Source organism: Filicampus tigris, chromosome 12 (assembly GCF_054856515.1).
Source record: "Filicampus tigris isolate MCC_2025a chromosome 12, RoL_Ftig_1.0, whole genome shotgun sequence".
NCBI lineage: Eukaryota > Metazoa > Chordata > Actinopteri > Syngnathiformes > Syngnathidae > Filicampus > Filicampus tigris.
In genome coordinates this window covers 11,344,697-11,358,640 of record NC_141228.1, presented here as the reverse complement: position 1 = coordinate 11,358,640, position 13,944 = coordinate 11,344,697, and the positions used below count along the sequence as shown (strand labels likewise).

Here is a 13,944-nt window from a genome sequence, read left to right as displayed (position 1 = left end):
AGTGCTGGAGCCTATCCCAGCAGTCTTCGGGCAGTAGGCGGGGGACACCCTGAATTGGTTGCCATCCAATCGCAGGGCATAGCGATTAATCATGATCTGTAATTAATTGATCTAATGAATCTATTTTTTTATCTCACTTAATGATTGTTGAGAAAAGCCCCAAAACCCCCAATGTCTGTATGCATGTATCTGTATTTATTTTTTTATATCTTGTTTTCAATTACCCAGTCTTTTGCCACCTTGAGGAACTGTTTTTCACATTTATCAGCCAAGTCCCTGGTTTCTATTTTGACGACGATCAGTGCAAAATGAGTTGAAGCTCCACTCACCATCAAAGTGTCCAGTCACCCCCAAATAACCGTGGTTTCAAGTTGAGGTCCAGTGATCTGCGGTTATAGCAAATTTGTCAGAATCCCCCACCAAAACTTCAATCTTGCTTTTCTTTTGATCTTTACATCTTGCTGATTTTAGTCATCACTTAAGTCCTGCACAGTTGTTGATCGGTCATTGGACGCTGTTTGAAACATCTCAATTAATTCCTTGTCTTCAACTATGTTGATCGAACTGCAGTTCATCGCTATTCAGAACATTCGTCAGCCCGTCGGTCACAGACTTGCTCATACGCAGGCTGTTCTCGAGTTTAGTTTGGCGAAGAGCTTTGCAATGGCTTGCTATATTAGCATCTTAGTTGCTATCATTAGCTGTGGATTTAGTCGTGGCTGGTTACTTTGCATTTATGTGGTAGGCTTGAACTGCTTCTTTGGTAAGAAAAGTCCTCCTTACTAACAAGGCAATCACTGTGCCTTTATCAATAGTGCCATCAAGGCGTTTTTTTTTAAATTTAGCATTCATCCGACCAACAACTCTCACATGCTCCTCCATTTTCATGTCTTCTCTCTGCTCCTGAACTTGCCCTCCCACCTACAATAGGATCCTATCAGGTTATGCCAAACACAATGACAGCCAATCAGTGTCCACTTCAGGTTCTGACTCTGATCATTGTTTTTTACACCCAAAGAACTCAAGCACCAGCACCAAACATCAAAATGGATCTCATTATCCGGAAACAGTAAAATTAGAGATTAAAAATGAGATTAATGCGATTAAAAAAAAGTGCTTTAACTATGACTGTAATTAATTGATTGCAATTAATGCACTAATTTGACACCCCTAATTTTTTCATGAATCTCACTAGGTGGGCAGTCTGTCAATCTGGGTGGGCTGTGCCCCTGATTCACAGTGCTGTCACAAGCGGCTTGTTGCCTCCTCTGTTTTCAGTTTGTCCTCATCACCAACAATCAAAGTGAACTTGGATAGGCTCCAGCTCAGCCATGACTGTAAAAAGGACGTGCCCAGTTGAAAAGGAATGAAAATTAGATAGATGCATGGCATTTCGATTAAATCTGTGGATGTATATTGTGTAACTATCCATGGTTGCTCAAGTTGATTGAATTATTCCCCTTTGGATGTTCAAAATGTAACAAATTAAATCACCAGTTTAATATTCGTGAGTTTCACAAAGCCTTACATTTGCCAAGCCTATCATACAGGGACGTCCATCTGAGGGGCGTAAGGTTTAATGGGAAGAGTTTTTTGGGGGGCCCAAGCATGTTGGGGTCCCCTGTTGTTAACCTATCAGACCCTCCCTTCTGACTGGCAGGAAAGCCCATCTCGAGTAGAAGATTATTCACTCTATTTTTTGTGATAATATGTGTCATAGAGTCAGCAACCCAACACACATACCGAGCGTTGGCGCAGGTTTTGGTGAGATGCCCCTGCTGGCATAACATGAGAAAATATTCTGATGTTGATAGAAATGAGGTATTAGGTAAAGTTATCATTTTAGCAGTAAAGTCAATTTGGATTATTGGCACTGGAAAGTTTACAGGTCATGGTGGAGTTTGTGACAACATTTGAGGTCAGGTTGGAATGACATTTTATACCAATAGTGAAACTTGACTGCCACAGATGTTTGCGTATTCCTCACAAGCATTTACAATTGTAGTTAGCTTTTTAAAAAGATAATTTTCTAAAATGTAGTCACAGGTGCCGTGAGAAAATTATGGATGGATTATGGTCAGAAAATAAATGAAGTGCACTGTAGGTACTAAAACCATAATAAAAAATATACTGTACTTGTAGTGTTGTACAACTGGACTGCCACTTAATTCCAGGCGTGGCTGATAATGTAATGCAGTGCACTTTTACATCACAATAAACTCCAGCCACAAAAATGAACATTTTATTAACTTAGTGTAATATCTCATCAATCATGATCTCAGCATTGCAGTTATAATGTATTGACAGTTGTTGTATTTCATTGTGTAGTAATAAATACAGATCAAATCAAAACAGACCAGTGATCCTAAAATGTACAAATAAATTGAGTTGAAAGAAAAATAAAACTCATGAGAACTCCCAAAGGCAAAAGTCAGGTTGGGTTGACTCGTTTTATTTGTGACATGTTTTATTTGTCTTGTTTGTCTAATCACTGTGTCCGGGTCAAGATAACACCATTGACAGATAGATACCTGGTTAATCATACTTGTTTTTGGGTAGGTACACAGCAGAGAAGCGCCGTTATAAAGGAGCGTCTGACATGGGTCAGTCACATCCATCGCCATGAGGGTGCTCGTGCTAGCCTTGGTTGTGGCCATTGTGGGTATGTCCTTTTGCTGTTTTTTCCGCTCACATAATTGGAACATTGTTTTACAATTTCTGGTTGCATTTGGAACAAAGTTTCACAATTTGTGGTTGCTTTTGAGTGTAAAATAACTCTTTATTCCTATTTTCACTATTCATTTAGCTGGCCACCAGATCAATTTTAGTAAGTAAATCCTCACTAAAATGAGAAAATGCTTTTGATTGATACTCTTAACTGTAAAGTGTCACTGTGTCTCTTGTTGCAGCTCCAGACTTTGCTGGTGGAAAGACATACACCTACAAATATGAAGCAATTCTTATGGGGGGACTTCCCGAGGAGGGTCTGGCTCGGGCCGGGTTCAAAATTAGGAGCAAAGTTCTTATCAGTGCATCGAGTGCTGACACCTTCATGCTGAAGGTAGCAGCCATTCTGACGTTAGCAAACACATTTTCATATGGAACAGGGGTATGTGACTACTCTGTCTCTTTCCCTTGTAGCTCCTGGATCCAGAGCTCTTTGAGTATAGCGGCATCTGGCCCAAAGACGCATTCGTTCCGGCCACCAAGCTCACATCTGCCCTGTCAGCTCAACTCTTGACACCGTTCAAGTTCGAGTATGCTAATGGCGTTGTGGGTAAAGTGTTTGCCCCAGCTGGCGTCTCTGCCTCTGTGCTAAACATCGTCAGGGGACTCCTCAACATCCTCCAAATGAACATCAAGAAGACGACGAACGTCTATGAGCTTCAGGAGGTACAACTAATAACTTTCATTGTTTGTTTCATTATGTATTTCTACAAATTCTTACTTGATCTTTGATTGTGCTGGACTAGGCTGGCGTACAAGGTGTGTGCAAGACCCATTATGTGATCTCCGAGGATGTCAAGGCTGAGCGCGTCCTTTTGACCAAGACGAGGGACCTGAACCACTGCCAGGACAGAATTATCAAGGATATCGGCATGGCCTATACGGAAAGATGTGCTGAGTGTCATGCGGTAAGAACAAGTTGTCACTTATCACCCACACTGTGATATTCAATAGTGGTAATATGTCTATATATTTTTTTTTTATGTAGCGAGGCAATGCCCTAAAGGGAACAGCAGCATTCGACTATGTCATAAAACCATCAGCCACAGGTGCTCTGATGCTGGAGGCGTCCTCGATTGAGCTGATTCACTTCTCTCCCATCAACATCCTGAACGGTGCTGCCCAGATGGAGGCTCGGTATGTACTCCAAATAAAAAAAAAATTTTAAAAAGCGTCCAACAAAAGGGAGGGTTCTTTCAATAAGAGAGTGTCGGTCCACAGGCAATCCTTGAAATTCCTGGAGATCCAGAAAGCTCCAGTGGAGCCCATCAGAGCCGAATACCTCCACCGCGGAAGCCTGCAGTATGAATTTGGCAGTGAGCTTCTTCAGACCCCCATCCAGCTCCTAAGGATTACCAATGCTGAGGCTCAGGTACTTCAGTAATTATTATGTTTTCATTTTCATCCTGCAGCCAGACGCCTGACTATTTCATTAACAGATTGTTGAGATTCTGAACCATCTGGTGAGCAACAACGTGGCCAGAGTGCATGAAGACGCACCACTGAAGTTTATTGAGCTCATCCAGCTGTTGCGTTCGGCCAAATACGAGAGTATTGAGGCGCTCTGGACACAGTTCAAATCCCGTATGGATCATAGGTAGTTGCACACTGGATTTAAAAATGTGCCCAATCTTGACCCAAATAATGACTTGTAGATGATATTCCTCTCTTCCAGAGAATGGATCTTGAATACTGTCCCTGCCATTGGCACTCATGCTGCGCTCCGGTTCATCAAAGAAAAATTTGTTGTTGGTGAGCTGACCTTTCCTGAAGCGACTCGGTCTTTGATGGTCGCCGTGCACATGGTGACTGCTGACTTGGAGGCCATCAGACTCCTTCGGGCAAGTCAATATTTCTTGAGTAATTTTGAGTAATTCCGACAAAAGAAAATCAGGATTTGTGACGTGTTTTTACGTGTTCGCCCCAAATCAGGAGTTTGCTGAGAACCAAAAGGTTATGGAGACTCCAGTTTTGAAAGAGGTTGTTGCACTAGGCTATGGCAGTATGGTTTCTAAATACTGTGCAGAGAACCCAGCTTGCCCAGTGGACCTCATCAGGGTATGATGATTTGGTACTTTTGCTGTTCCACAACTGTATCTGTTGTAGTTGTAACATCAACGATATTGTATGTTTTTATTTGCCTCCACAGCCTATCCATGACTGGGTTGCCAAGGCTCTTGCCAAGAATGATATTAAGGATATAACTGTCGCTCTCAAAGTTCTGGGTAATGCAGGACATCCTAGCAGCTTAAAGCCAATCTTGAAGGTCTTACCTAGCTTTGGCACCGCTGCTGCTAATCTGCCATTGCGAGTTCACATCGAAGGTGTTCTGGCCCTGAGGAACATTGCAAAGAGAGAGCCAAAAATGGTGAAAATTTATGCTCTGATTCCTTTCAATAACAAAAAATTCAGGAGCTATTTTGTTACGAGCAACGGTACTTATGCTGTGCTTTTGTGAATTAGGTCCAGGATGTTGCTGTTCACCTGTTTATGGATAGAGCTCTTCACCCAGAGCTCCGTATGGTTGCTGCCATTGTGCTGTTTGAGACCAAACTGCCCATGGGTCTGGTGACTACCCTTGCTGACGCAGTCTGGAAAGAACCAAATCTCCAGGTTGCCAGCTTGGTCTACACTTACATGAAGGCAATGACAAGGTCCACCACTCCTGATTTTGCGCCTGTGTAAGTACTTTAAAAACATTCCTATTGCCCTTTGCGGATCTTTGACGTCACTGTCAAGGTTTAATTTGTTTTAAATCTCCTTCTGTTCGCAGTGCCGCAGCCTGCAATGTTGCTGTGAAAATGCTCAGCCGCAAACTTGATAGACTGAGCTATCGCTTCAGCAGAACGTTCCTTGTTGATGGCTATTACAGTAAGATCTTAGCAGGGTATTAAACTGTTTAAATTCATTGAGTTGATGACTCCCACCTTGTTTCTTTAGGCCCCTGGATGGTGGGTGCTGCTGCCAGTGCCTTCTATGTGAATGACGCTGCAACTGTTTTGCCAAGATCCATGGTGGCCAAAGCTCGCACCTATTTGGCAGGAGCGTATGCTGATGTCATTGAGGTACGAGGAGAGCTAAAGCTCATGATAAGAGGTCGGCAGCTATTCCACAATTATGGATGCTTATTATGTGGCATATGATGACACACCATAGCACTAATAAAACCAATCACAGTTGTTGTGTTTTTTCTCATCAAAAATATTCATCAGTGTAATAACATTTACCTTATCAGGTTGGCGTGAGAACTGAAGGTATCCAGGAAGCCCTTCTGAAGGTGCAAGATCTTCCTGACAACACTGATAGGCTCACCAAGATGAAAAAAGTTCTCAAGGCTGTAAGCTCATGTGAACTGTTGTATATTAATAGTATTTCTTTCTATGGCACATGACCCTCACAGAAATCATAACATTCTTATGTTTATGCTTCTCTCTGCATCCCAACCCCAGCTCTCTGAATGGAGGGCCCAACCTTCAAGCCAGCCCCTCGCCTCGGCACATGTGAAACTTTTCGGACAGGAGATTGCCTTTGGCATTGCTGACAAAGCATTGGTTGAACAGTTCATGGCGGTACGTGTCTTCTTAAAATTCATGTTGTGTGAAGGCCTCGTAATGGTCAGAACACAAAGCCTAAAGTCTATGCCTCATATATTGTCATCAGCTTGTCAATGGACCAGAAGTTCGGGCTTACGGAAGGAAGGCTTTAGATCGGGTGCTGGCTGGCGTCAAATTGAATTACGCTCAGCCAATGCTGGTTGCTGAGGTTCGTCGCATTCTGCCCACTGCTGTCGGTCTGCCTATGGAACTGAGTTTCTATACTTCTTCTGTGTTGACTGCGGCCATTGAACGTAAGTTGGGCCTCCGCTTAAATATCACTCATGCCAAAAATGGATACACACTGATTAAACCTTGTCTCTTTTCCACAGTACAAGCCACTGTGTCGCCACCTTTAGCTCAGGAATTCCATCCTTCTCAGCTGCTTAAATCTGACATCCAAATGAGGGCTGCATTTACTCCGAGGTAAACTGATACACTTGAAATAACCCCGTTATTGGTCAACAAAAGTGTGCTAAAATGCATGAAACGAGCCCATACACTACGCCACTACCGCTAATTTCTACATATCTGTGTCTTGCAGTGTTTCCATGCATACCTATGCAGTCATGGGTGTGAATACAGCGTTGGCCCAGGCAGCCGTGGTCTCGAGAGCCAGAGTTTACACTATTGTCCCAGCAAAGATCGAAGCGAGACTTGACATGATCAAGGGCAACTTCAAGTTTGACCTCCTTCCTGTCCAGGGTGTCAATAAGATTGCATCTGCAGTGTATGTACATTTTTCCGGCAAATTCAAGTAACATTAGTTATGTTTGTAATGTCTGATGTTCTCTTTTGCTGCCCCAACAGTGTTGAGACTTTTGCTGTTGCACGAAATGTGGAAGATCTTGCCGCTGCTAAGATAACGCCAATGATTCCAGCCGACTATATGCCACAGTCCTCAAAGAAGAGCTCATCCAGATATTCCAGGATGGCATCCTCTATGACTGATTCCAAGGTGAGTTAGAGTCCCAGTTCACTGTGTTTAACCACCTTTCTGCAAGCCAATATTGTTCTCTCGGTTATTCCTTTTCAGTCAGTGTCGTCTGAGCTTGTCACTGACCGACCAAGCAAAATGACCAAACTCATCAAGGCCTTTGAGAAAAAGCTGTGTGGAGAAATTGAAACCTTTGGAATCAAGGCATGCACTGTTATCAAATCTCGCAATGCAGCCTTCATCCGAGACGTTCCACTGTATGCCGTCATCGGAAAACATTCAGCTTCGATTGAGGTTACTCCAGGCAAGTGCACTGAATGAAGCCACTGGTCTAAAATGCTGGTTACTAAAAAGTCAATTTCTGTCTGTCTGGTTCTAGCTGCTGGACCGGCCATCGAGAAGGTTGAAATTGAGATTCAGGTTGGAGAGAAAGCAGCAGAAAAGATCATCAAAGTCATTGACCTGAGCCAAGACGATGGCATTCTTCAGGACAAGAATGTTCTGATGAAACTGAAGAAGATCCTTGTCCCTGGTCTGAAGAACAGCACCTCCTCCAGCTCACGCAGCTCTCGCTCCAGCAGCTCAAGCGGTACTACCTCATCCAAGAGCTCTTCGAGTTCCTCTCGCAAAACGAGCAAGATGTCCGACATTCGGGACCCAAATTCCAAGACATCCAAGTTACAAAGGCCCTCTAGAAAATCCTCCAGCAGGAGATCCAGCATTAGTTCGAGCAAATCCTCCAGCAGCAGATCCAGCTCTGGTTCGAGCAAATCCTCCAAGAGTGTCTCCAGCAGCAGCCGAAGCAGCAGCAGCCGAAGCAGCCGAAGCAGCCGCAGCTCTCATCCCAGCTCTCATTCAAAGGTGAGACAGAAACTAGTGGAAGCAACACCACATTAAGTCTCCAAAGAAAAATAACAGTTATATTTTACCATTGCAGCAAGAACTGTATGACATGAATTTTACCAAGACCCACATCCACCAGGTATTTCCTGTTGCACATAAAAGTATGAAGGACTTTCCTTCAGTCAATGAAATATTTATCCTGTTTGCAGCATGCCATGTCTTCATCTCGTCGTAACAGCAAGAGCAGTGCCCGCAGTTTGGAGGAGATCTACCAGAAGGTGGCACATCAATACCAGTCACATGGATCCATTTGGGGAAAAAGCTTTCTTAAAACAAATTGTGTTTTTTTGTTTTTTTTAGGCTAAGTACCTCGCAAGTACTGTCACCCCAACTGTGACCATCCTCATCCGTGCCGTGAGAGACGACCACAAGGAACAAGGATACCAGATTGCTGCTTACTTTGACAAAGAGACTTCTCGACTGCAGATCATTTTTGCCAATCTGTCCGAGACCAACAACTGGAGAATTTGCGCTGACGGTGTGCGGCTGAGCAACCGCAAGCTGATGGTAACAGTACAACATCTGATATATTCTGGCATGACTTTACACCAGGGCTAAATGCTGGGACATTTTTAGGCCAAGATTGCTTGGGGTATTGACTGCAAAGAATATGTGACTGAGATGTCGGCCGAAGCAGGTATTGTTGACAAACAGCCAGCATTCCGTTGGAAGCTGACCTGGAACAAACTTCCAAAGACCATGAAACACTATGCAAATGAGTAAGAGTCACAGGCTGGTGCGCATTTCAAATATTTTAGTTTATCACAGGGTGACGTTGATTTATTTAATTTATTTCTTAATCTTGTCCAGGTTGTCTGATTACATTTCAAGACTCGCTCTACGGTCCGGAATTAACATGGCAAAGGTCAAGAATGCTCAAAATGAGATCAAACTGACAGTAGCGGTGGCTACCGAACAAAGCCTGGACGTTGTCCTCAAAACACCAAAGGTAAACAGTATTTTTGATCATTCTTGATCAGTGTCACGCATATTCCATATTGCAACTTATCGTTTACAGAGGATCGTCTTCAAACGAGGCATGTCTATCCCCATTTCTTTGCCCATTGGAAACACTGCATCAGAGCTGCTGCCGTTCCGGGACAGCTGGGTTGACACCATCACCTACATGGTCAGCAAGGCTCATGCAGGTAAAACCATACTTTTCCCGTAAAAGGGCTTAGCTCACAATTTATAACTTCAATTTAAATTGAACTGGATGTCGTAGATGGAATGGAAAACGTTAGACGCATACCAAAAGAACATCTAAATTAAATGCAAAAACGTGTAGGTGCTCTCACATACATATTTTGTAGTTGGTGCTCGCTTGATGATTTTCATTATTGGACATAAAAAATGTTTAGGCCCTTAAGCCTAAAGTTCGAGCTCAGCTCAAAACTGGTTATTTTGGTTATTTAAACGATTGTGTTTTCTTACTTTGTCTAGCTGAGTGCAGAGTAACCAAGGACACAGTGGTCACATTCAACAACAAGGAGTACAAGGCAGAGATGCCTCACTCTTGCCCCCAGGTTTTGGCTCAGGATTGTACCAATGAGGCTAAATTCATTGTTCTGCTGAAGAGAGACCAAGAAAACGAACACAACATGCTCATTGTGAAGATTGCAGATATGTAAGGGAGTGTTCATAACCAAAAACAAACACGGAAAGCCAGAAAGTGAGCATCATTCACATGTCTTAATTGTTTTTTTATCAGTGAAGTGGAGATGTATCAGAAGGACCGCGTTGCCATGGTGAAGGTTAATAAAGAAGAAATCCCTGTCAATAGACTGCCATATCATCACCCAACAGGTTTGCTTTTTCTTCCTCTTCAAGTCATCCTTGCAAGTCAACACTTAACAAACAGTGGGTTGGTGCGTTTGTTTCAGCCGACATTCAGATCAGACAGAGCGGTGAGGGCATCGCTCTCCACGCTATCAAACTCGGTCTTCAGGAAGTGTACTTTGACGTCAACGTCCAGAGGGTAGTCAATTCAAGGTCCAGAGCAGCGACAAGGTACAGGAAACTAGCCCTGCTCACACTGTTCATTTGTCCAGATCAAAGTTGTAGACTGGATGAGAGGACAGACCTGTGGACTCTGCGGAAAGGCCGATGGAGAGATCAGACAGGAGTACCGCACACCCAATACACGTTTGGCTAAGAACGCAGTCAGCTATGCTCATTCCTGGGTTCTGCCCGCTGAGAGTTGCCGGGACACCACAGGTAAATCTATTGTACAGTACTCAACTTGTCCGTTAACCAAATGGACTCTATGCTGACCATTTGTGTCCACCTTGCTTCCTTTTTCCCAAAGCCTTTTAGCTGTGTTAATTCAAATGTAATGAAACTTTCCAAAGGTGTGGATTCTTGTCAGACTTTGTCATTGGCAACTTCAGTTTATTAAATATAGGCTAACAATAATTTGGCCCTATTTTGGCCGGTTGAAACCCATGAGAACTATATTTTTAAGATCCCTGTCATTTACTGGATTGGATTTACACAATCTGGGTATAAAAGTTTTCATTCTAGACTCAACACAAAGTGTTTTTTTTCCGATTTTTTTTCGTTGTTTTCTTTTTCTTTCTTGTTCCTTTCTTTATTTTTAAACCAGATGACATAATTATTAAGTCATACCCTTTACTGACCATTGGGAATGATTATATTTTAGTAAGTGAAAGGTCCATGTTGGCTGTAAAAAAATAAATTATAATCAGAAACGGTAGTACTGTGAATATCGTCGCTGTACTGTGGAAAACACGTATGTTCACATTTTTTTTTCCACGTTAATGCGATGTCTATAATGCTGAAACACCATTCACATAAAAATAAGAAAAATGAAAAGGAAATGGACATAAGTGTTTTTCACAGGACAGCGATGATATGTAAACATTTTAATGATGAAAACATATGATGAGAACTTTCTGCCGTAAAGAATTTTTTTTTTTAAATCTAAAATCCACAGGCTACGTGTGACATCTGTACCTGGCATTTATTTATTTATTTATATGTGCCAACTAACAATTGTGTGCCAACCTCTACCAGAGTGTTACATGAAGCTTGAGTCTGTGAAGCTGGAGAAGCAGATGATCGTCCACGGCCAAGAGTCCAAGTGCTTCTCTGTCGAGCCTGTGCTGCGCTGCCTGCCCGGCTGCATGGCGCTGAGAACCACCCCCGTCTCAGTTGGCTTCCACTGCCTGCCTGCTGGTGAGTCCACAAATATATTTACAAGATGCTGTTTTACGCTTCTTCATCATCTTCGCTGCTGACTGCCTGCATACTGTTGCAGATACTCGTCTGAACCGTTCCGAGGGTATGAGAAGCATCTTTGAGAAGAGTGTGGACCTGAGAGAAACAACCGACGCCCACTTAGCCTGCCGTTGCACTGCTCAGTGTGCTTAATCAATCCAACGATGTTTATGTCATTAATACCGCGACTCCCAAGCACAATAAAGTGTAAACTCAAACCGCAGACCTGTGTGATGTGTGAAATGTATGTGTTCCTAAACAATACAAACGTCATTCATTTGGTCAATGAGGTTGTTCGATCCAGTCATCCAGGCTCGCAAGTGAGCTGGAGTCTGTCCTAGCTGACCGAGAGGTGAGGTTGCAAGTCAATTTAATCTACTGAATGGGCAAACAACCATTCACACTCACAATTTAAAATCGTCAATGAATCTAACATGCTGCAGCACATGGAGAAAATCCCCACAGTCACGGGGACCAGGTGCAGATTCCCCCACATTAGTTTGAACCCACAACCTCATCACCGTGTAACTGTGACACAGAAATGCTAAACCCAGTAAACCCACCAAAGTGCCCCCATCCATCCTTAAAGTATAGGCATTGAGGGGGTGCGGTTTGGTGTTGTGTCATTGCTTTTGAGACCATGTGGTTCTGTCGGTTTCATCAAGTCGCGGTCTTCGACTCTTCCTGGAGTGGTTCGCAACCGAGTTAAAACAGTTGAGATGAGAATCAGCACCTCCAAAACGGAGAGCCTGGTGCTCAGTGAGGAAAGGGTGGCTTACTCTCTATAAGTCAGGGAAGAGGTTCTGTCCTGTCCCAAATCGTGGAGTTCAAGTATCTTTGGGTCTTGTTCATGAGTGAGGGAACAATGGAGTGGCTGATCGACAGGTGGATCGGTGCAGCGTCGTCAGTGATCCAGACTCTTTATCAGTCTGTCGTGATGAAGATGGAGCCAAAAGGCTCAGCTGTTGACAGTTGCAGATTTTCATATGGGCGATATGAGCATCTGTCCAGGGCGGCATTTTCCGAGGAGTGGCATAAATAAACAGCACTACTGGACAGGCCTTGTAGAACCTGCACTTGTTCTTTCTTTCTTTTTTTGGGCTCTTTGCAAAAAACGACATGCATGCTGGAATGCCCGCTTTAGATTACCGTCTGTGCAAAGTCTCAGTATAAAGCATAGTATGCACTTTTCAAAAGTTTTTTCCCAAGACATTGTCTTATTCACTTAAAAATATTAATTATACACACGACCCAGTTTACGAAGGACAGATTACATATTTATCTGGATATATCACCTATTTGGGGCAAATGCAAAATTTTGGTTGCAAGGCATCTTCATAGTAATGAAACATGCCAAAGGATTTATTCTCTCTGGACTGCTATCTTTAACGTTATGTGAGAGGTCATGGAGACTGTGATCAAGTCACAAGCTCTACTCATTATTCTTGGGGTATTTGAAGCCTTAAAAGCATTGAGCAAAGCACAACAGTGGTTTATGCCATACAAGCTCATAATAGCAAAAACAACCAAACAAAAAAAATGATTCTTACATAGTGGAAGAGTGCAAAGTTGTCATCGTCTAACATGTATAACTAACACACTTCCTTTAGAGATAAAAAGATATGTATAGGACAGCATCCAACAGTTTGACAAAATATTGCAAACCCTTCAAATACAACATGAAGGGGGGCCAGGCTCTCTATTGCCCCTGCCTAGACCTGGCCCTGGTGTGGGGTTTGAGTCAGCATGTTATGTTAGTTGTTTTATTGTTTTGTTATGTTCAGTTCATCCTCTCTTTAAGTACTGTTACGGTTAACTTAATATCTTAAATGTGTTGAATGTATGTAGAGTACATAAATTGCAAAATCCCAATAAAAAGACATGAAGATAATACCATAAATGTTGAGTTCTAAAGTGCACATTGTCATCTATATTTAACGGCGTTTTAAGCAAACGTTGTGAGAGTAAAACATTAGATGAAAAGGAGAAATAAAATGAGTTAAAGAGGGAAATCCCAGAACTAAAAATTCTCTCTGTATTTGGATTACAAAGATTCACCCGTGTCCTGGTCTACTGACGACATTGCTTCTTTTACGATAAGATGGAGGTAAAACTATCAATTATGTCGTCGGCGCAGATAGCTTGATCACTTCCCATTATTTGACACACATTTAAAAGCCAAACACAGATTTTGAAAAAAACTCAGATACACATACAACACAATTATATATCTTCTTAAATCACTGAAAATGTTCATGCTAACATTACTACAATACCACACGCATATATATCGCTAACTGCTGTAATCTGGATTTTCATTAGCATGCAGAGAATGTAACCACAACATGAAAAAAAAATCTTTGCCGGTATTAAAATGAACAGTCTAGGGGCCCTATTTTGGTCAGGCATAAACGGGCGTAACTTAATTTTTGTGCCGGCGCAAGTCTAAGCTTCTGTGTTAGGGGTTCCGTGGGTTCAGATGTGTGAGAGCGGTCATACAGACACACGATTAGGGGTGCAAAGGGTGATTTATGCCGAACCACC

General features: G+C 42.7%; 1 protein-coding gene across 1 annotated transcript; it reads left to right on the top strand.

Moving 5' to 3' along the window:
* The first annotated feature begins 2,538 nt into the window (after window positions 1-2,538).
* On the top strand, window positions 2,539-11,587 carry LOC147138341 (vitellogenin-2-like). Its single transcript, XM_086046280.1, has 34 exons — window positions 2,539-2,662; window positions 2,807-2,827; window positions 2,910-3,061; window positions 3,142-3,393; window positions 3,474-3,635; window positions 3,716-3,864; window positions 3,949-4,099; window positions 4,167-4,324; window positions 4,403-4,576; window positions 4,632-4,785; window positions 4,877-5,095; window positions 5,191-5,408; window positions 5,501-5,598; window positions 5,668-5,792; window positions 5,963-6,064; window positions 6,177-6,296; window positions 6,388-6,574; window positions 6,653-6,746; window positions 6,865-7,050; window positions 7,131-7,278; window positions 7,357-7,561; window positions 7,637-8,118; window positions 8,195-8,239; window positions 8,310-8,378; window positions 8,461-8,667; window positions 8,737-8,879; window positions 8,971-9,109; window positions 9,179-9,308; window positions 9,604-9,787; window positions 9,872-9,966; window positions 10,044-10,138; window positions 10,212-10,377; window positions 11,197-11,358; window positions 11,441-11,587. The coding sequence occupies exons 1-34, from the start codon at window positions 2,623-2,625 to the stop codon at window positions 11,551-11,553; spliced, it is 5,145 nt and encodes a 1,714-aa protein (XP_085902406.1). The 5' UTR covers window positions 2,539-2,622; the 3' UTR covers window positions 11,554-11,587.
* Window positions 11,588-13,944: the final 2,357 nt, after the last annotated feature.